General features: G+C 47.1%; 1 protein-coding gene across 1 annotated transcript; it reads right to left on the bottom strand.

The window, feature by feature from the left end:
* Positions 1-1,202: 1,202 nt before the first annotated feature.
* On the bottom strand, positions 1,203-23,164 carry LOC123346387 (zinc finger protein RFP-like). The gene is made up of 7 exons (XM_044983755.1): positions 22,691-23,164; positions 17,790-17,885; positions 15,811-16,041; positions 14,460-14,482; positions 4,865-4,980; positions 4,098-4,130; positions 1,203-1,889 (listed from the first exon to the last, which is right to left on the bottom strand). The coding sequence occupies exons 1-7, from the start codon at positions 23,105-23,107 to the stop codon at positions 1,354-1,356; spliced, it is 1,452 nt and encodes a 483-aa protein (XP_044839690.1). The 5' UTR covers positions 23,108-23,164; the 3' UTR covers positions 1,203-1,353.
* Positions 23,165-23,346: the final 182 nt, after the last annotated feature.

Raw genomic sequence — 23,346 nt, 5'->3', positions numbered from 1 at the left:
GAGAGAGAGCAGGGTTGGACAACAGCCAGCAGGAACTTTTTGCTATGCAGTGTGTACAGCATGATGGTGGCAACAAAGGACATTCTCACCAGACTTGACCTGCAAGCCAAGATAGCGCTGAGTAAATGTCATCAGGTCTTCTCAGGGAAAACTACAAACAGCTGTCTGGGGTAGAAGAGGACAAGCACCAGCATAATGAAGTCAAGTTCTAACTCTGGTCTGAACCCTCATGAGACTGTAAGAAGATGGTGTATATTGGTGGCAGTGGCATGGTAGGTTGATTTGGTTCAATGAAATAAAGACCATAATACCCAACACTGTATAAAAGGTCCTTCAAGGAAAAATATGTGTCATGCTTCAATAAATTTTGCTTTTCTCACTTCTCTGTGCTTCTGCATTCCAAGATCCCCAGCACTTAGCAGCAGACTGGATCTAACTGGTGCCGCAAGGGCCTCTGGTTTCTGCAGCGTCCACTGCAGTGGGTGAGGTGAAAGTTCAGCAGCAGAGTCTGTACATTAAAAACACTTTTTCATTGAACAACATAAACACGTGTAATCCAGTCTGGTGAAACTTCCTTTGGGTTATTTATTTTGATGCTAAATTTCCTGCTTTCAAAGAACTGCAGTATTTTATTGATTGGTGACTGCGTTGTGGATATTGGTTATCAAATGGAATTTGAGGAAAGCTGCAGGTTTTGGGGGCTGGGCAGAGGATACTTGGGGCTTTCGGCACTTGGGAAGCAGTTTGATATTGTAACAAACACATTAAAACTAGCATAATGGTAAACATGACTTAGCTGTTTTTGAAAATCCCACCTGAAGTTACTTAGCAGCATTCAATAGTTTTCCATTCTATTGGGACGGTTCCAGCTAATGAACCAGCAATAGAAGGCACCATTGACAATCAATGAGTCTTACGTCACTTCGGTTCTTTTGAAAATTTCAAAAATTCCAGCCTTCGCGCCTCGTACACACACTAACACCCCCCCCGTCCCCCCCCCCAGCCCCTTCAGCCAGGCCTCCCCCTTGCTTTCCCCTCCCCCAAGTTGAGGGGTCTCTCCCTGGCCCTGGGCTGGGTCCCTCCCACAGGGGGCTCCCTCCTTCCTTGGTGGGACCCCCCCACTCCACACAGAGTTGGCATCCTAGGAACATAGAGACCCCAGCCTAGAGAGCCTCATACAGACCTCCACAGCCACAGAGCTACGGGTAGAGAGTCACCCCCCTTCAGCCCTGTCTGTGCGGCGGGAGACTGACGGAGTCCTCCAGGGTCATAGAGATCAGGAGGGTGGGGGCGAGAGGAGCCTGTTTCACGGGCACAGACAGGGCACCTCAGGGACACGGTGTGAACCCCACACTAAGAGCATGGGCCCGGGAGGGAGGAAAGGGAAATGAAAAGCAACGGGCCAGAGAAGAGCGGGCGGATTCTCTCCCCGGCGAAAGAGGCTGGCGGGAAAGTGAAGATCGGGTCCCCGGTACCGGCATCGAAAAACGCCACCCGCCCCTGTTCATAGTCCAGATACACCCGGATCCTGCAGGGTGCCTGGCTCAAGGACAAGGGGCTGAGATCATCAGGGGATGTGAGAGCCCAGTACTGATCCTCATTGCACAGCACAGCCCAGATCCCCTGCTCAGGGTTAAAATCGATATCTCCCTTCCTGCTGACAGACTCTCTGGCCACCCCCACAATACAGACTTCACCTTCCTTTCTCTCTATCTCCCAGTAATGTCTGCCTGAGGTGAATCCCTCACAGCCCAGCACACAGAGCTCAGTGTCAAATCTCTCAGGGTTGTCGGGCAGGTCCTGCCATGTGTCTCCCCTTCTCACACTTCTCCGATCCGCAGACAGGATGAGGTCGGGATGGGCCGTGTCTGGATCCAGAGTCACGTTCGCTGCAGAGAGAGAATCAGAGCGTGAGGGGCAGAGCTCAGCCCTGGGGCAGGGTGTGATCGTGTCAGTGACAGAACCTGCCCCAGCTGGGGAGTGAACCAGGCAACCTCCCCCCTCCCGGATTTACCCAGCTCTGCACGGGGAGCAGCGCTGAGATCTCAGCCATGGGCCGGGGGGATTCACACCCTGACAGAGCCAGTTCAGGGACAGAGTGAAAGGATCAGCTCGGCTGAGCCAGGCCCCAGACCCAGAGTCTGAGTCTCAGTGATTCCATCCTTGTGCTGGGGGGGGAGACGAGGGGGGTCAAAGGGAGCTGGTTTTAAACCACCTTTGTCCTTCCTTCAGTCTGCCTGGCCCCTCGCTCCAGGGGCCTTAGGGCTGCGAAGCAGAGAGCAGCCAGAGTGTGATGCCTCCTGTCTGTGCCCCCAGCAGAGCCGTCCCTTGGGGAGGGCGAATCAAGGTGACCGCTCCAGGTCCCGCGCTTTTCAGGGGCCCTGTGGGCCAGTGCGATTGGCTGGCATAGTTGGTACCAGAAGAAACGAATCCGTCATTTCCACCCTGCAACCCCCTAGGGATGGTCCTGGCCCCCTTGACAGTCAGGCCCAGGGAATCTTTCCCCACCTGGACCCACCTCTCCCCACAGATGTGATTAGAGACCTGACATCATAGGAGGCTCCCAGCAGATCACAGGGAATCCAAAGTCCTCCTGTCCAATGATGCAACTCTGCACAGCCCGTCTCCTTGCAGAGCCCCCTCCCTCCTAACGATCAGCCAGCCGAGCACTAGAAAAACTGCTTTTATAGAGACACCACTGGCCCCCCATGACTCTGTGTAGCTGTGGGGTGGGTGAGGACACTGCACAATCACTGAATGGCTTCTCGGCTTGTGCTGGTCTCTCGGGGACTTTCCAAACCCCGCACTGCTGGCCCCAAGGCTATGCAATGGCTAATGCAGTATTGCCAACTTCAAGAGATCAAATCTCATGAGATTCGGCCCAAAATCATGGCATTTTAAAAAGGATTCTATTGTAGTTTTTAGCTCAGTCTCTTGATGTTTGAACTCCCCTGGCCCCTCCACAGGGTGTGCACATGTGACAATCAGTGCTGCCCACTCTCCCGCATGTACTGGAGAAGGTGATTTTGGCTCCTGCTGCAGGAGCTCTCACCCCCCATCTGCCCGTCTCCTGCCCAGCAATTAATCCTGTCCCCATCCAACCCGCCTCAATTCAGTCCTGCAATCCCCATCATCACCCCTCATCAGTTCAGCACCCCTACCCCACTGCCCTCAGTTCACCCTCCCAGCACTCACCCTCTCTGCTCAGAACCCACCATCAATACAGCCCCTCTCCCAGCCCATCAGCCCCCCGCTCACTTCAGGCCCCCTGAAGCCCCCAGGCCATAATAAAGCCCTCTCAGCCCCACCTCTGCTCCTCCTGGGGTTCTTCACCCTGCCTAGGCCTGGGGGCTACAGTGAGGTCCCCTCTCCCACTTCCCAGGGGAGCAGCCGCACTGGGGTGGTGACAGCAGGAGCCCCAGCCGCGCCCAGGGCAGCTGACAGGATTTCTAAGTAACATTAAGACTAATTTTTAGAACTCTCAAATGTCGGGATATTTTTTCCAGCCACAGCTCTAGTGCGAGATCATGAGTGAGGCTCAATTTTACTCAGAAATCGCATCTCTCATGATTAATTCGTGAGATTTGGCATGTCTGCTTATAGCTTATGTTTGACATTTTTAACATTTTTTCTTTTGACTTATAAAGTAGAGAGATAAAACAGACAAGTATATTTTTGTATGTTGAATTCTCCCATTCTTCATTGTACCACTTGTGCATTTGCTAATAATAATAATATTGCCAGGGGATGTGATGTATGTGCATAAAGAGTTCTGAGAATGAGGTGTGATGTTCCTCTCTGATTTTCGTAAAGGCTCATTTTTAAACTTTAGATCTCTATGGAGATACACTGCTCGTCCCCTCTCTCCCACCCCAGCCCATCTGGGTAACACAATCACTACTTAAAAATTCTAAATTATAATAGAGAATAGAATCTACTTTTCTGTTTTTAGGAAAGATCTGTGCAGCCACCAGTAATATCATGTTCAGCTCCTGTCAAATGCAAAATTGAAACAAACCTGAACTATGGGGCTGCCAAATGAGCCACCATAATTCATAGGGAAGTTTTCACTCCCCGTTTTGGTCCCAGAAATTTACCTTTGTCCAACCGCCGTCTAGACGACAGTGAGTCTAGAGGAAGAAAAGGGTGAAAAAGACAAAATGTCATGTTGTCACGTTTATTAATATATTCACATTCTTAATGTTCTAACACAAAAGCAAAATGAAACGAAAACAAACTGTTAAGGAGGTTAAGTGCAATTCAGACCAATACAAACCATTAAACACATCACTAAAAAATAACCACAAACATTGAAAACTAAGGACTTGGGCAACGGAGCTGTTTAATTGCCGTGTAGATGCTCTGGCTTGGGCAGAAGCCTGGGCTTTGGGACCTTGTGATGGGAGAACATAGGCCAGTCACAGGTGTTTAATTGCTTTGTAAACAAACCCTCAGAAACCAACACATAATTCATAGACAGACCAATGCACAGAAAAGGTGGAGAATCTCTAAAGCAGGGGTGGGGAACCGACAGCCCACGGTCCAGATCCGGCCTGTTGCTCAATTTCATCTGACCGGCAGCACCACTCCCCTCCCCCACCACGGGGTTGGAGCCGCAAGTGCTGACTCCCCCTCTCACAGGGGGGAAGCCCTGAGTCTCTGCGCAGAGCTGTGGGAACTAGGAGTGCGGAGGGTGCTGCAGCACCCCCAGCTTTTGCGTTGGGTCACAGCTGCTGGTTCCATAGGTTCCAAATGATTAGTTGACTATCTCCATCCACAATTATTTTCCCTAAGAGATTTCCCCAGCTCTGTCAATTATCAGTGTAATATATGTGAGAAACTTTCCCAGGTACCTGTTTATTACCTTTGAATTTCTTCATTATGGTCTCCAGAGATGCATGTCTTTGAGAAGATTCCCAGATTCTCCATTTCAGGTCAGAAGAAAAGGCCACTGGGTTCTGAAACTTCTCCCTCTCACATCTAAAGAACAACCCAGTGTTACTCGCTGTGGAGTTCATTCATATTTGTGTTTTACTAAAATGTATTTTATTCTAGTGAACGGTTGTAGCTCAGCAGACCCTGGAGGATTAAATTCTCTGTTGCCACAGGAATAGGTCCAATAACAGCTTGGACACTACAAGCTTCCCCTTCATTTTGGTGAGACCGATATTGGAAAACTGCATCCAGTTCCTGTGTCCCCCATTTTAAAATGGACGTTGAAAAAGTGAAGACGGTGCAGAGAAGACGCACAAAACTGATTTGAGGGCTGGTAAAAATGCCTTGTCCTGAGAGATCCCTGGCACTTGAGCGTAGGGTATAAATACCATCATGGGGAGCATATACTTGGTACTAAAGGGGTCCTCAGTTTAGCAAACAAAGGCAGAACAAGGACAAATTGCTGGAAGCTGAAGCCAGAGAAATGCCAATGGGAAATCAGACAGACATTGTTAACAGTGCGGGTGGATTAACCATTAGCAGAAACTGCCCAGGGAAGTGGTGGATTCTCCATCTCTTGACAGGGCACCAGAACACGGGGGCCATGGCCCCATCACTTTTAAAAGTGGGAGAGCTCTGCTCTCTCCCTTTGTACATGCCTTAAAGGGAAGTGATGGGGGGAGGGGGCAGAGAGGAGTGAGGAGGGAGTGCGGTCTCGGGGTAAGAGGCGGAGCAGGGGTGGGGCCATGGTTTGGGCACCGGTGGCTTCCCCACTTCCAGGGAGCTTCAAGCATAACTATCTGTTGATGTCTTTAAATCAAGACTGACTGGCTTTCTGGAAGGTGCTGTAGTCAAAGCAAGCTAGGATATAGTCAAATACAAGTTATTAGGCTGAACACAGGAATAACGGGGTGAAATTTAAGGACCTGCGAATGCAATTTGATTGTCGTGAGGAAGTCTGCAGCCCCCCTCTGTGCATTCGAAAGGGAAGGAGGGAACCCAGGGAAAGAGCAGCATGCTAGGAGCTGGGCCCGGACGGAAGAGAGTACTTAGAATCGTAGGGTTAGCAGGGACTGCAAGGGTCCTCTACTCCAGTGGTTCTCAAATGTTTGTACTGGTGACCCCTTTCACACAGCAAGCCTCAGAGTGCGACCCCCCTTGTAAATTCAAAACACTTTTTTATATATTTAACACCATTATAACTGCTGGAGGCATAGCGGAGTTTAGGGTGGAGGCTGACAGCTCACGACCCCCCATGTAATAACCTAGCGACCCTCTGAGAGGTCCCGACCCCCAGTTTGAGAACCCCAGATCTAGTCTAACCCCTGTAAGAGAGCAGGGTGGAGACGAAGGCCTGTGGGAGGGGAGTGGGAAGCAGCCCAGGGAGCGAGCAGACCTTGCCTGCATGTGGCAGGGTCCCTGGGCTGGACCCTGGAGCAGTGGGCGGCTCGAGTTCCCCACCCAGCCACGGATGTGGTGGTGTTGGTGCCATTAGGCATATTCCTAGGTAATTCAGGAAGATGGAAAACCACAGTATTAATGAAGTCTTTCTGTACTAGGCCTGAATTGAACCAAAGTTATTTTATGCTGGTCTAAGAGTCCCTTTATGTTAAACTCTAGTTGAATTCCCAAGTTAGAAGTGAGAATGGAATGTGTAACTGCTTCTTATCAGTACAACACGGACAGCAGGAGATAGTAAAAAGAGGCCCCTTTTATTACTTGTGTTTAGTTTATAAAGAGGGGAGACAAGATAATAAATTCCGAAGTGAACCAGGCTAACAGCCTTGAAAAGTTACTAGCAGATAGATTGTTTGCTGTCAAGAATGATTTAACCTGTTAATGTAAACGCTAGCTATACAATGTGTCTACTATATGGGAGGAGGAAGGGGGGGGGTAGTAAGGGGAGGAGTGTGGGGGGTAATAGAGATGTGTAACTGAAATCATGTATAAGAAGAGACACACAGCTTGCATCTGTGTGCAGGATCTGAGATTGTAATATCTCCCTGGCACCTTACTTGAGCTCAAATAAACTTTTTCTGCATTCTCCACCCTGGTGTGATAATTAGTGCGACGCACACCGGGCAACGAACCACTGTTTGCTGCCTCAGGCCTTTTTGGGCCGGCAACAGTCTTGGCGTCCCTGGGTGGGCTCGAGGCAAAATTATGCCTTGCCCGGACTCCTCCAATGGCCGGTGGACGACAGTCACAGCCGATGCCAGCGCGCACCGGTGCTTTTACCGGGGGCCTCGGCAGGGACGTGTCAGACCGACCTTGGAAGGCACAACGGTGCAACGCACTCAGATAGTGGAGAAGCAGCTGCGGGCGACGGTGAGGAACCGGTCCTGTGGAAAAGGTAGGAACAGTTCAGTGCTGTTAACCTTTTGTTTGCCTGTTAAGACCTGGGGACGCCCAGTGTCTTCCCATAGGTATGGGGCAGGGATAGAGTACAGGCAGGGCACGGTGTATGCCCCCAGAATGCATTCTAGCAAATTGGAAAGTGTTTGGTTTGGATCCAATGATTAAGGGTAAACTAAAAAGGTTCTGTACAGTAGACTGGCCTCAATATCAACTAGAGAGCCAGGAAAGGTGGCCACCAGAAGGATCACTTAATTACAACATGATCCTTCAATTACTTTTGTTTTGTTAGCGAATGGGTAGCTTTTGAAACTCTTTGTATAAAGAGCTCTTGTAAAAATCCCCCATCATATGCCCCAGAGCTGCACTGGGAGGAGAACTGTCCCTGGGGATGTCTGTCTCTGTTGGGCTCATGCCATCTGAATTTATTGACTGTGCAGCAAGATAAGATGCATCGTGGTAATAGGAAATAATGGCTTTGGGGTGTGTGTGTGTGTGTGTGTGTGTGTGCACCCCCCCCCCCATTGCTGGAAGACGCCCAGATTAACCTGTGAAGCAAATGCTAATGATCAGGAGTAGTCTAACGCAAGCCCAGTAACTAGTGGATCTTTAGGAGATCCGACCCACGGTGGGCTGACTCAGCCTGGCATCGTCCGGCGAGGAAGCTGCCTGGGTCTAGGAATGTGTGAACCCATCTTCCCTCCCCCCACTTCCTTTCCGTGTGGGCTACTGACAGTCTGATCATCTCATTGAATGCAATTAGAGTATACGGCGTTGTGTCTCCCAGAGACTAGCCGACGCTCTTTGCTGAAAGGAGATGTAGAAGAGTCAGTCATCCTCGTTAATCTCTCCTGTGTGAGTGTCCTGTAGGGAGAGATTCTTAGTTTATGAGCCGCTAGCGCGGACAGGGCCCCCCTCTTTGTGTGTGTAAGTGGAAAAGGGGGGAAGGGACAGTCTAAACGTTCTACCTCACCCCCTAAGGGTACCCCAGTATAGTACATGTACGTACATTATGGTTCTGAAACCTGCAGGTATTTAGAGAATTGGAATCTTTACACGCGTGAAAATCCATCTAAACAATGTCCATTAGAAGGTATCTTCAATCTAGATAAGATCATATATCTCAGAGGAGCTTTTAATCACCAAAAGAAAAGCCTCTGACACAGTGTGAGCAATCTGTCTAGGAATGGGTTAATTTGAAACTCGCCCAGAGATAAAGAGAGAGCTGCTCTGAGTCAACACAGGCTATGTTAAGTACAAAGGAAAACTGCTTTTAGCCCCAGCTGGCTGTGGGAAAATATAGACAGAGGTAAATTAAAGGTAATCTAAGTTACAGAACTGAGATTGCATTTGCAAAGCTTAACTGTTCAGTGAGATTTAACAGTCTTTGCAATCCCAGAGCTGGTATGGCTTGGTGACCTGAACTGGGATCTCTGAAAGAGACACTGCAGGAGATTCCAGGGTGTAAAAGAACAGCTCTCCCAAGAGTGGAAGCATGTTGGAAATACTGGATAAGCTGTATACAGAATAATCTCCCGTCCACCTATTCCCCTTTTCTGAATGTTATATACAGACGTGGTCAGTCTGGATATGTGTGAGTATTAAAGTGACTTAAGGCTTGGGGAAGCTTTGGGGTTTGGTTATATGGTGTGTTTTGTCCTCCCCCAACGTCCTGCAGTAGATAAATTGGTAACAGATTTGTCAGAGTTTGGTGAGTAATTGAGAATGGGGGAAGCCCTATAGAATTTACACCATCTATTTGTTTTACCTTTGTTATGTTGTGTTTCTTTTGTTTGGAACTGTTGGTGTTATATGTTGAGGATTGCATGATTAAAGGTGAGCCTACTCTCAGCTGCAGTAAGTCTGAGAACTAGAAAGGGGTTCTACCCCCAGTTGCAGCAGGACTGGGCAATAGAGTAGTTGGAGAAAAAGAACAAATATGTACTTGATAACTAGAATTGAGCAATTAAGAGCATAGATCATGACCCAGACAGCAACTCAAACCTGCGCTCAGGGCAAGTTGCAGGCTTTGAGACAGGATTTCCAGTTAGAAAAGGAAGCCCTGGTTAAGCAAGTACCAGTCCTTCAGGGACTTGCCAAAATTTAACTATTTGTGCTCAGCATACACCGTAATAGTAGTGTGTTTGCTACAAGGGGAAATTAAATAATTAAACACCAGTGGGCCATGTGTTTTGCCCAGGTGGCAAGCCTCACAAGGGAAGACTCAGGTAGTCTTGTGAGTTAAAATGTTTTAGGGAAAAAGACCAGAAGGGTGGGGGCTAGTTGAGAAGCCAACCCCCCCCTTAGTTAAAACTGGCAGTGGAGCAAATTGGTGTCTAGGGAAAGAACGGTTCAGCTAGAAAAGAAGGATCGGGCCTAGGCAGGCAAACAACAGACGGAGAGATTGGAAAACGGGTTGGAAACTTTTGAGGGTCTAGTGGAAGAAAGGAGTAAATAGGTATAAACATGGGGATTTCAAATACCCAGGAGGATACTTGGAATAGTGATTTAAGTTGAGAAAAATGGTTGTTGAAGAAAACAAGTGAGTGATTTAAGGCAGTGTGAAAAGTTAACTCCGTAGTTGCTGGAGGGAACAGCAGTTGAACTTTGTAAAAATGCTAAAGAGAAAAATTCTTGGTGTTTTTGAAATGTTTGTAAATAAATTCAGGCAAAGAAATTTTTAGATTGCAATCATTTGGTTATAACCCATTTAGTTGAATTATCTAAAAATGTTTATATAGTGCTATGTAATTGAAATCTTATTAGGTTCTAAAGGCACTATAAGTGATGATGTTTTCTTTCAGTGTTTAAAAGCAGGAGTTAAAAGTACAAAGCAAGTCAGGAAGCATCTGTATTGATGCAAGTTATCTAACTGATAAAGTAGAAGTCACTGAGACCAAAGCTGCCTATGAAACATATATATGAAAATATGGGGTAATTCCCCTGTTTTGCCTGAAATCAACGAAGGTATTTGTATATTTTCAGTGATGATTGATTGCCCAGAAAGGGTAGACTTCTGTTTTTGCCTTTCAGATAATCAGAGAAAACTGATGCTAGCTGAACAGCATTCAACATACCATGCCTTTGATGGCACAGTAAAAATTATGTTTTATGTTTTATGTTCTGTCTTGTGGTGTCTGTCTGGTGGCCAAAATTATTTTGTTTATGGGATGGTCTGGATTGGAATACAGATACTTGTTTTGTTCAACTTGGAATACAAAGTGCTTGGATAAATTGGGAAAAATATGGTATACTAAAGTCTAATACATCTCCTTAAGTAAGAGAAAGAGAAACTTTATTGGCCAAATCTTTTAATTGAAAATTGTTAATAAAACTTGCATACTAATAGTTTTTGGAAGCAAGGACATGGAAAGTTAACCCACTCCCCATATTGTACATGGGATCCTTCTGGCTATCTCAGATTTCTAGCCAGAGGGCTGGGGATGGTGGGAAACTATTGGACTAGAGGCTCTATGAAATAAACTCATCAAAGTGGGTGTGCTTGTCCTAACTTGTTGTCCCAAAGCTCTGGAAAAAGTTATTTTAGTGAAAGGATAGATGTGATAAACTTTAAATAATAAGACTAATGTACTGTATAAAGGCAATGTATATGTGTTCATTGTTAGAAAAAGATGTATAAGTGAAGGCTAAGTTTCTTTTGTAGGTTAAAAGAAGCCAAAAAGGAAAAAGGAAGAAGGACGAGTTAACTGAGGAAAAATAGCTAACATGCTGAGTTTAAAAATAGGGCATTAGCCCCATTTCAGGACACTGCTCTCAGCTAAGACTTAGCTAACAACCAAGACAAGGGAGGCTTAAATGTGCCCACACAGCTGTAAAGTCTGCAAATCGCTGACAGGCACTAATGAAATGTGTTAGGTTTCTTTTTTCACAGGTAAAGACAAACTACACAAAGACCCTAGGAGTCCTGCCACCCTTGGAACCAGGAAACTGGATCGATGTAAAGCTCCACCAGCGAAAGACTGCTTTGGCTCTATGCTGGAAAGACCCTTATTAAGTCCTGGTGACCACCAACAGCGTTGTGAAGTGTCAGAATCCAGGATTTCCTGACCAAAATGGACATTAAGGACTGACCCTGGTGTAGAAACCAAGAATTATACACTGGCAGGAAGAAATTTGTGGGACCCCTGTTTGAGACTGTGGTATTGATTAGATTTTGGGGTTTATTCTACAGGCTGCGCCCTGTGGTTTGGATAAATCCTTCAGCATGTATTGCTCACAAGGGGCTGCCATACGATTAACACAACAGAGAGCCTGGGTTGTTTCCTCTGCAAGAAGAGGGAATTGATCAGATCTCTGTGGACTCAGGCCAATAATACAGCAGCCATTTGAAATATTCTTACAAGCTGGGAACATGATAAGAAATTGGGCTAACTAGAAGGGGCCACTAGCCTTATTTTTAGAGCTCAGCTATCCCAAATACAGGCTGGAGTTGGTGGGTTACATGTCATTTCCACCCTTAGTTCTATGACCCAGAAGTTGCTGACAGAGATGGTATTGAGAATCACTGAGACTGGGAAGGTATTGCAGTGGGATCTGGTATATTTAGATGGATCTTGAGCACCGGACTTGGCCCACTGCCCTTACAGACTATCAGGAACCATCTGATCTGTGGTCAGGGGGATGACATACTTGGACACTTTCTGGATGGAAGTATGAACATTCACAATGCTCCTTCCAGGCATGAGGACCGGTTAGGGTGGGTGTGGGCTTCCACATACCGAATCCTACCGGGTCCATAGGGAGGATGAATGTGGGACTGAATACCCCAGCTCCCTAGAGTTTAATTGTTTTTTGTCTTCAAAGTATGAGAAAACTCAACCAAATGTTTGTTGAGTATTCTCAAAGGGGGGAATTGTTGGTGCCATTAGGCATATTCCTAGGTAATTCAGGAAGATGGAAAACCACAGTATTAATGAAGTCTTTCTGTACTAGGCCTGAATTGAACCAAAGTTATTTTATGCTGGTCTAAGAGTCCCTTTATGTTAAACTCTAGTTGAATTCCCAAGTTAGAAGTGAGAATGGAATGTGTAACTGCTTCTTATCAGTACAACACGGACAGCAGGAGATAGTAAAAAGAGGCCCCTTTTATTACTTGTGTTTAGTTTATAAAGAGGGGAGACAAGATAATAAATTCCGAAGTGAACCAGGCTAACAGCCTTGAAAAGTTACTAGCAGATAGATTGTTTGCTGTCAAGAATGATTTAACCTGTTAATGTAAACGCTAGCTATACAATGTGTCTACTATATGGGAGGAGGAAGGGGGGGGGTAGTAAGGGGAGGAGTGTGGGGGGTAATAGAGATGTGTAACTGAAATCATGTATAAGAAGAGACACACAGCTTGCATCTGTGTGCAGGATCTGAGATTGTAATATCTCCCTGGCACCTTACTTGAGCTCAAATAAACTTTTTCTGCATTCTCCACCCTGGTGTGATAATTAGTGCGACGCACACCGGGCAACGAACCACTGTTTGCTGCCTCAGGCCTTTTTGGGCCGGCAACAGTGGCATTGCCTGCTCCAGTGAGACGCTGCACCCCAGCAGGGGAACCATTCAATGACCTGGATGGAGGCTGAGTCATGCAGAGGAAGCTGCAGCTCCTGGGGGGAGGGATGAGGCTGCAGAGTGTGAGAGAGACAACGGGGGGAGAGACGCAAGGGGAGGGGTTGGCCCTGGAAGAGCTAATCCCCAGAGCAGCCAGGAGGGGGCAGCACCTGCGGTGAATACAGCAACCTGGGACAACATCCCACAGTGACATTTGCCTTTTTTCACAAGAGCATCACACTGCCGCCTCCTTCACTGTGTGATCCACTTGAACCCCCAGATGTTTTTCCACAGCACTGCTGCCCAGCCAGTTATTCCCCATTTCATAGCTGTACATTTGATTTTTCCCTCCAAAATGCAGCACTTTGTCTTTATTGAATGTCCCCTTAAATTGATTTTAATCCTTCCTCCCCCTGCCCTTTGTCTCTTGTGTCTATTTAGACCAGGGGTGGGCAAACTTTTTGGCCTGACGGCCACATCAGGGTTCCGAAACTGTATGGAAGGCCGGGTAGGGAAGGCTCTGCCTCCCCAAACAGCCTGGCCCCCATCCCCTATCTGCCCCCTCCCACTTCTCACCCCCTGACTGCCCCCCTCAGAACCCCGACTCATCCAACCCCCCTTGCTCCTTGTCCCCTGACCACCCCTCTCCCGGGACCCCCCACCCCTAACCACCCCCCGGGACCCCACCCTGTATCCAACCACCCCCTGCTCCCTGTCCCCTGACTGCCCCCCGGGACCCTCTGCTTCTTATCCAACCCCCCGCTCTCCGCCCCTTACCATAATGCTCAGAGTACCAGGACTGGCAGCCACACCACCCAGCCAGAGCCAGCCATGCCACCCAGCAGGAGCTCGCAGCCCCCCCACCCAGAGCACTGACAGCGCAGCGAGCTGAGGCTGCAGGGGAAGGGAGACAGCAGGGGAGGGGCCAGGGGCTATCTTCCCCGGCTGGAAGCTCAAGGGCCGGGCAGGACGGTCCAACGGGCTGGATGTGACCCGCGAGCCGTTGTTTGCCCACCTCTGATTTAGACTGTAAACACGTTGGGTCAGGGACTGCCTCTGTCTGTGTGTCTGTGCAGCACCCAGTATGTTGGGTCCTGATTTTGTCTTGAGCCTCTAGGCACTGCCATAGCACTACTGATAACAGCACGTTATAAGCTCTTTAGAGCAGAGAATATCTCTTCCATCAGATCTGTTGCCAGCCAAGCACAATGCTAGAGCTCACTGCATAATAAGAAACAATTAATAAACAGCTCATTGAATAGTCATCAGATGGCCCTGACTTTCCATCCCTACCAGCCTAGGTGGAGTTTGGAGTCTATGATCTAGAAATGAGAGATCCATTCTCCAGCCCCAATCCCCTGAGGTCTCTGTTCCACCAGCTACACTATAAATAACACCCCTGTCTGTAGGTCAATCACTCTTTTCTCTGGCTGCTCTATTCTGGAGTCTAGTCAAAATGACAACAGCCCCAAGATTAGATTTAATGGAGGGAGATTGAGAACCAGACCCACACCCTGCACTGCTGGACCATGGGGAGAAATGTCTCATGTTCAAAATCCCTTCCCTGCATTGTGAAGTGAAAGGGAGAGTGAGAAGGAGCCACCTACCTGCTCAAGGTGCCTTTGATGTCCTAGAGGGGAGAGAGAAAAGGAAATTCAGTCTCATATCTCATATCAAGGATCCCTTCTGCTCTGGAGGGGACTCACTTTGTCTTCACAGTTTGAGGTTCAAACAAAAATTATTTGTTATTTATTAATGCAAACAAAAACATTCAATGTGTTGCCTTTGTTCTTTTGGATGAGTGCTCTGACATCCACAGGAAGCTGGGGCTGGGTGAGAACAATGGGTTTGTGGTGTAGAGTAACACAGGGCCATTCACTATCCTACACCCCAGGTTCGATGCAGGAAACCTGAGGAGTGAAGAATCCTGCCCACAGCAGGCACTGGTTGCAACAGAGAATTTGACTCTAGATATCAGCTAGAGATGTCCAGGATGCTACATTTTATTTCTCACCTTTTTTTTCTTTTTTTGCTAGTTAGAGGCATTTTTTGAAAAATAAAATCATTAGAAGGCTTTTGGAATTCTAACGACTACTTACATGTTCAGGCTACCATAAGTAATGAACAGCTTCCCTAACTAACTTCAGTTCTGGCAGACAAAATTACCACAGCCTCAGACCTCAGGTACCATTTTTAAGGCCTGTATTTTCCCTTTTTGTGATATGTAGGAAAAGTGGCAAAATCAGGCTTTAAATGGAATCTTAGCTTCAACCTTAGCTATTTCCATAATTAAAGACTGGTTCCATCTTTAATTTTTTGGAGTTAGGGTTTGGAACACAGGAAATGCCAGATTGGCTCAGGCCGGAGGTGCATCTAATCAGTATTCTTCTCCACAGGTGGACAGTGCCAGATGCTTCAGAGGAAGGTGGAAGATGATCATCCTTCTCTCTAACAGTTAGCGAATGGCTGAAGCAATGAAGCATGAGGTTTAATATCACTCTGCATATTCTTGTTATCCATATAAATATCCCTTCACTTTTTGAGTTTTGCTACATGCTTGGTCTCAATGACATCCAGTGGCAATGAGTTCCACAGTCTAATTACGTGATGTGTGAAAAAGTGTTCATTGCATCAGTTTTGAATTTGTCACATTCTAATTTTATTGAATGTCACAGGGAGAACAGAGTTTGGAGTTTGCCATTTTTGGAGGAGTTTTCTCCCACTAGAATTCAAAAGAAGAATTTATTTTCATTTAGGGCTCGATCCAATGCTCATTGTACTCAAGAAGTATATTTCCATTGGCTTTACTGGACATTGGATCAAGCACTTAAGGAAATATAATGTATATTTTAGCAATACTGTATGTTCTGACCATTCACTCCTACACTCCAAAAGTGAAGAGTTAGGAGAATTTCTTTAACTGTGAAAGGTTCTGGGGTGTTTCTAACACTGTCTCACCTGCAGGAATTCCCTCGCTGGCTGCTGGCACTTCTGCTCCATCTCCCGGATCAGGGAACTGAAAGAAGATATTTCCTCAGATAACTTGGCAACATATTCATCCCTCCGCTTTTCAATTTCCTTATTCAGCTCTTCCAACTGGGCCAGCAGGAGTTGCTCTTGTTCCTTCACAAACTGGCTCAATTGCTGAAATTCAGACACAATCTTCTGCTTCTCAGTTTCCAGCTCTTTCTGAAATGACAAGATACAAACAGGAAAAGCACAGGTCAAGGACAAGAGTACGGAGGGAGCCATGGGACATTTTTTGCACATGGTAGCATGTCATTGCAACCCCACAGAATTTAACTTCTGACATTTTATGGAGAACATACTCTATGCTCAGTAGACAGAAGATTTTCCAATAGATTTTTAAGAGCCCTAACTGGTGTTTAGAATATGAATTTTTCTTGCATGATGTGGATAATCTGTGATCATTGGTTCCTCCAAAAAATCCAGATCCTTCTAATAACAGGAAGCACAGCAGGTGTAGGGATCGAATCAGAACTTGACTGGAAAGGGTTAGGGTTAGGGTTAGGGTTAGGGTTATTTTAGTAGGGGAAACAGTGGAACCCAAACTAAGAAGCACTAGACTTGGGGAACACATACTGTCCACAAAATACATATAGACACAAAGAGCCTTAAAAAAAACAGGTACTAAAATTTGAGCTCTGTCATTTGCTTTCATGAGTTCTGAAAACAGTTTTGGATACATAAAATTTGGCCCGCCATAAATCTTGAATTTTAAGCCACACCGGGATCTTGAGCACAAATTGGGCTGCTGGGAAGACTCCTTTTTGCACATGCAAATCTGAGTTTCTAGGTTGCTTAGGAATGAGTGCATGTGAACTGGACAGAAGCCCGCCGATTCATGGTGTTTCTGGAGCACTCTCTGGCCCCTGATGCCTTAGGAGCAAAGAAATCAGACCAGATTTGGAACCCAGACCTTCTTCATGGCAATGTCTAGCAGCGATACCATTAAGGGGCTGTTCCAAAGCTCAATGAACTGAACAGGAGTCTTTCCAAAGACGTCCTTGTGCTTTGTTTTAGGCACTAAGTGAGCCTCTTCCTCTGGGGCAGCGGATTCCTAGAGCAGCTGCACTGATTGGCCAGCTGTGGTTCTCTCTGTTGAAAGTGGAGCTGGCCAAAAAATGGGGGGTGGGAGAATTTTGCAAAAATAATTGAATTTCAAAGTTATTTCCATTTCTCAGTTTTTAAAATGGAACTTCTTTTGATTTGTTTGAAAAATATCTTGAAATAACTTTTGAAAAATGTCACATTTTTCTTTCTCCCTTTCCCCAAAATGGAACAAAATAATCCCCCCATTTTTCTTTTTATTACTTCCTCTCTGTACCTCTTCAAAAGATCTCCCATTTTTGAAAAAGTGGCAAAAAGAAAACGAAAAAACGAAGGGAAAAAACCCCTGGAAATTAGTTTTAGTGCACTCAGTAGAAAAAAGGATGAAAAAGAGAAAGAAAGAGACAAAAAAAAGCAAAATGAAAATTTCAGTTTGAAATGACACAAAAATGTTTGTTTAATTTTGAAATTTCCTGTCAAAAAATTGAAAAATTTGTTGCAAGTGACTTATTCCCATGAAAAAAGTTTTCTACTAAACCCCTTTTATCTGCAGGAAGATTTTTTTGGTTGAAAATTTTCGACCAGCTTTAGTTGAAAGACTAAAGGAGAAACTACTGTTAAGTAAACAAATTACACTAGAATTATCAGTGAAAATACTTGGATTATTAAAACTCTTTCTTAAATGAAGCATTTTCCTGCTGACTCTCAATTAAAGCAGAAGTTTTTCTTTACAATGAGAAGAAATAAGTGATCACCTTTCACAGATGAGAGCGTGTTACTCACTATTCCTCTTACGATACTCAGACTAAGCTGTGTGTTGATAATGTCTCTGTGCACATTTGCTTCTGAGTAATAACGGCACCTACCAGCAGTTCATGGTTTTTATTTTCCTCACTCAATTTAAATGACCCAATCTCTTCTCTCCCTTTCTTCAAAATCTCCAAACGGCTCCGAATTTGGTCCTGACAAAAGAAAAACTGGTTTAGTTTTGGTTGTTTTTGGAGGATTTTCCCCCCATTTATTTATGTTTGCAAGAATATCAAATACATAATAAAATGGGTGGATGCTCTAACCACATGGCTAGACAGTCATTCTCATGCTTGTGGTTTCTCCTCTTTGGCCCAAATGACTCTTTATCCCCAGCGGAACAGCTTCTACAGAGGAGAGGGAGGGAGGGAGCCCCACATCACAATAGCCCATGCTTAGGGCAGTCACGCAAGAGATGGCAGATCCCTGTTCAAATCTCTTCTCCTCATCAGGTAGAAGAAGGACTTGAATCAGTGTTTCCTACTTCCCAGGTGAGTACCCTAACCTCAGGGCTAAAAGTCAGCAGGGAGGGCTGCCTCTGTGTGTGTACTAGCTTGGGGGGCCTGATCTGGTAGGTCTGTTCAGAGGCCACCTACCAGGTTGGGTCCCACACTCTACTTAGGCAGCTAAATGCCTATCTTCCTCCAGACTGAATTGCTCTAGGGCTTAGGTGGGAAATAGGCATCTGGATGCCTAGAGGGAGGCAGCACTGCAGTGTGCATGCCTAGAAATATAGGGATGGTGTAAAAGCTGGAACGAGTCAGAAAGGCCCAGAACAAGATTTTAGTCAATAAAATTGTCGCAAAACCCAGCAGTTACTGTTATAGACAGTTAAGAACAATATTTTAGTAATGAGAACAGACTCATAACACATTGTACTCCTGGGGGAATTCTGCGCCACTGGGCAATGCAGAATTTTGCAGAAATTAACGTTGGGCACGCAGAATTTCTGTTTTTCCCCACAGAAATGGGCTGCAGAGATGTTGGCTGCCACTAGGGACTGCTGGACTTGGCAGAGCCCAGCTCGCAAATGAAAGACAATGCCAGCGGGAGGGAACTGGAGTGTTGCCAGCAGCTATTGCAGTTGCCAGCACGCCCTGAGGGAAGGAAGGGGGCAGCAGCAAGCAGGAAACTGTGCAAGCTGAGATCCAGCATCAGGCTGTTTCTCCTTCTGGATCCCTGGGCTCTGGAGACATAGTGTCTGGGTCTCGTATGTTCCAGGTAAAAGGCCAAAGCCCATCTTACATCCAGCATGTGGAGGCGGCGCGCCTCACTGGACACATGAGGCTTGGGACAAAGCACCGTCAGGAAAATGTCCTGGTCCATATGACGACCTTAGGGAGGAACAAAGGGTGTGGGCAGAGCTGGACCTTATCCTTATGGAATACCGTGTACGGAGTTTCGGAGATCAGGGCCCGGAGTGCTGAGACCCTTCTAGCAGACATGATTGCCACAAGAAAGGCTACTTTCCATGAGAGGTGGGACCAGGAGCATGTAGCAAGCAGCTCAAATGGACATCCTGTTAGCTTGGCCAGCACCAAGTTTAGGTCCCACGGAGGGACCGGGGGTCTAACGTAAGGAAAGAAGCGATCCAAGGCCTTAAGGAATCGACCGGTCATGGCATGAGAGAATATTGTGTGGCCCTGTACTGGCGGGTGAAAGGCCGATATGGCTGCCAGATGCACCTTGATGGATGAGGGCGCGAGGCCCTGGGCTCTGAGATGAAGGAGGTATTCCAGTATAAGCTGGATTGGAGCAGCCACTGGCGAGACGCCCCTATCAGCAGCCCGCTGGGAAAACTGAGACCACTTTGCCTGGTAGGCCAGACATGGGAGGGCCTCCTTCTCTCCAGGAGGACTCACTGGACTCCCTCCGAACAAGTCCTCTCCTCTTGGCCTAACCATTGAGCAGCCATGCCGTGAGGTGGAGGGCTGCTAAGTTGGGGTGGAGGAAGCAGCCCTGGTCCTGGGCGAGAAGGTCCGGGTGGGTTGGCAACTGCCACAGAGAGGCAACTGCCAAGCTCGTGAGAGTCCCGTACCAATGCTGTCTGGGCTACGCCGGGGCGATCAGGAGGATGCGAGCCCTGTCTGTCTTGATCTTCTCCTTGCTGCTCAGCAGAATCGGGGGAAAGTCATACAAAAGCTGACCCGACCAAGATAGAAGGAAGGCGTCGGAGATCACGCCCATGCCCAGCCCTCCTCTGCAGCAGAAAAGGGGACACTGGCGGTTCTGCCTGGTTGCAAACATCCACTTGGGGAGTGCCCCATGTTCGGAAAATCCTGTGCACCACCTCCGGGTGCAGCGACCATTCGTGCTGAAAGGAGAAGTCCCAGCTCAGCCGATCTGCCCGAGAGTTTTGGACGCCCGGTACGTGGTGGGCTTCCAAGTCGATATTGTGGGCTATACAGAAATCTCACAACCTGAGGGCTTGCTGGCACAGGGCTGAGGAGCGAGCCTCGCCTTGCCTGTTGATGTAGAACATCGAGACCGTGTTGTCCGTGAGAACTCTTCCACCCTGCCTGCTAGGCACGAGCGAAAGGCCACGCAGGCTAGACAGACCGCCCTGAGCTCCTTAACATTTATATGCAGGGCTAGTTCCTGCACGGCCCACAGACCTGGAGTCTGGAGGTTTCCCACATGGGCTCCCCACCCCAAGTCCGACACATCGGACACCAATTCCACAGACGGGAGCCGCCCCCTGAATGGGACCCCGTGGGGCATGTTCTCCGGGGTGTACCACCAGCGGAGGGAGGTTAGCACAGGTTTTGACACAGTGAGGACTTTGTCCATCCTGTCTCTGGACTGGGAGAATGTTGAGGCCAACCAGAACTGCAGTGGCCGCATCCTGAGTCTGGTGTGACAAACCATATACGTGCACGCCGACATATGACCCAGGAGTTGGAGGCACGCCCTGGAAGTCACCACAGAAACCTCATGACCAACCCGATGAGCTCCCTCAAGGTTTCAGATCTGTCTGGTGGGAGGGAGGCTCTGGCTGATGTCACGTCCAGAATCGCACCAATGAACTCTATGCGTTGCACCAGTACCAATGTGGATTTGGCGCTGTTTACCAGCAGCCCCACTGTGGTGCATGTGGACAGGTCAGCCAGGCCCGGAGCCGCTGGGCCGGGGCCGCTGGGCCAGGGCCAGAGCAGGTCGGCCGGGGCCGGGGCTGGGTCAGAGCCGCTCGGCCGGGCCAGGCCGGGCCGCACCTCCCTGGAACCCTCCTCGTGCCTCCCTACCCCAGCTCACCTGCGCGAAGCCTCCGCTTGCTTCTCAGCCCTCCCAGGCTTCCCGCGCAAACAGGTGATTGGTGGGAAGCAGGGGAGGGGGAGGAGAAGAGGGGTGGAGCGTTCAGAGGAGGAGGTGAGCTGGGGCCGGGGGCAGGGGGAGAGCTGCTGGAGCTTTAATGGTTGTTAAATTTAAAAGCCCTTTTAGAACCAGTTGTCCCGTGCAGGACAACTGGTTCTAAAAGGGCTTCTAAATTTAACAACTGGTTCCCGGGAACCTGTGCAAACAGGCTCCAGCTCACCATTGCACGTAAGTAGGCTCAGAATAGGCAACAAACCTCCTAGGTCCCTATCATTGTTGCCAATCACTGACTTGGTAGTGTGTGTTGCTTCAATGCAATACATTATTCTACTTTAATCATCCTACTCTATCATCAGTTGCGTCTCGACAGTTGTCCAGTCGGTGTGTGTCTCACTCGTAACTCTAATCTGATCTGCACAGAAGATTTAACAAAACCTAAAGTTCACAGGTGCACAAGTACAATAAAATAGATTGTTTAGTCTTTTTTTTCCTCCAGTATGTGTAGTTTAGTTTATATGTATAAATTGGGACCACTTTCACTGCAAGAAGCACTGGATATTTTAAGAAATCCTATAAAAGACAAAATATCACCTCTCCCAGCTTCTAAGCCAAAAACCGGACAGCTGCTCGCATACAGATATAAAGGGCAAAAGGACAAAAAAGATGACTGGAGGTGTGATGGATACAAATGGGTCCACAGAGGAAGACATCTTTCCCCAACAGGGGATCCTCTGGTAAGGAAGAGATATTTTCGAAGACTGATCAATACAGATGAAGTTTTGTGTCACAGATACGGATATGAAGTTCTTGATGGTAATGTGGACAAAGTGATTGTTCGTTTTTTGGGACAAGATGAAACACCTGACCCACATGTGCCCCATAGGAATAGGAGAAAATATCCTTTGAGATCTCATGTTCGTACAATGCCATCTGTACTGTCAAAAGTTGTGGAGCAGAAACATTTAGGCCTCTCTAAAAATTATTAGTGAAAAATAACAGACTCTAATGTCTCATGTGAGAGTGACTCTTCCTAAAAATACACAACAAATCATGTATGAAAAACAGAAAAGCGGAATCAGTCACAATGACTTATGTGGTGAGTATGACCCTCACTGTGCCCTGGAAGAGTTTGTGTCTCAGTACTGCCAGGTCCCTGAAATCTCTGTAAGTTTGGATCTTCCAGAAATTATTGGCATTTTTAAGAGGTGACAATATTGAAGCCAACTATACTTGTTCATATGCCACATTTCAGCTAGGAGACTTTTCCTCTCCCCTTAATGTGCCTTTTTTCAGGAAAATCCAGCAATTCCTGTGGCTGCACTGAATCATGACAAGTGCACAACACAAGCCCAGTTCTAGCAGAATATGTGTCCCAGGTCAGCAGCAGTTCCACTGTAATTGTACTGGGCTATAGGTATAAATTTCACCCCCAGGTCACATTGGAACTGACTTTTCTGGGTCCTTATTGGTGTTAAAAATGGTTTTCGGTTGGAACAGGTTAATAACAGTGTGCTATAAGTCTGTTTTCATTGCTAAAATATTGTTCGTAAGGGTGTCTAACCATATCCGCTGGTTTTTGCCATAATTTTTTTAATTAAAATGCCAGTCCTGGCCATTCCAGCATTTACACCGTCCCGTGATTTCTTACCTTGTAATCCTCAGCAGCCTCCTCTATGGGAACCACAGTGTGTTCTCTGTGATCTTGGAGCAGATGGCAAACCATACAAATGGGCATTTCTTCCACTTGGCAGAAGACATCTAAAGCCCTCTTGTGTTTTTCACACACTCTCTCAACTTCTGGTTCTTTTGTTGACTCCAGTGTAAGTTTTCTGGAAGCTTCTACAATATTCCTTAGCTGTCTGTTTGGTTTGAAGTTTCTCTGGGAAAAGGTTTTTCTGCACTCAGGACAGTGGAAGTTTGTACTCAATGCCTCCCAGCACTGAGTGATGCAGGCTTGGCAGAAATGGTGCCCACAATCTAGACACACTGGATCTTTAAAATAATCTAGACACACCGAACAAGCCAGTTCACCTAGAAGCATTTTTGCTGGATTCGCAGCAGCCATAGCTGCTTCTGCAGGGAAGAGACAAATTTAGTTTCCTTTTACTGTTCTCAGAAAGGGGCTGACTCTGAACTTTGCACACTAAACAGGTGTTTCCTGTGTATACATTGCCTCATGTTACTCTTGGGAGGCTGGAAACTCCTTTTGATCTGAGTTAGCACCTGGAGGAAGCACCAGGACAGACTGTGGAGTGGCAGCACCTGACGCTGTCGGTCCCTGCAATGGTGCAGCCTGGCCACTCT

Source organism: Mauremys mutica, chromosome 12, assembly GCF_020497125.1.
Source record: "Mauremys mutica isolate MM-2020 ecotype Southern chromosome 12, ASM2049712v1, whole genome shotgun sequence".
Classification (NCBI taxonomy): Eukaryota; Metazoa; Chordata; order Testudines; family Geoemydidae; genus Mauremys; species Mauremys mutica.
Note: the sequence above shows the minus strand (reverse complement) of the source record. Positions and strands in the feature narration are given on the sequence as shown.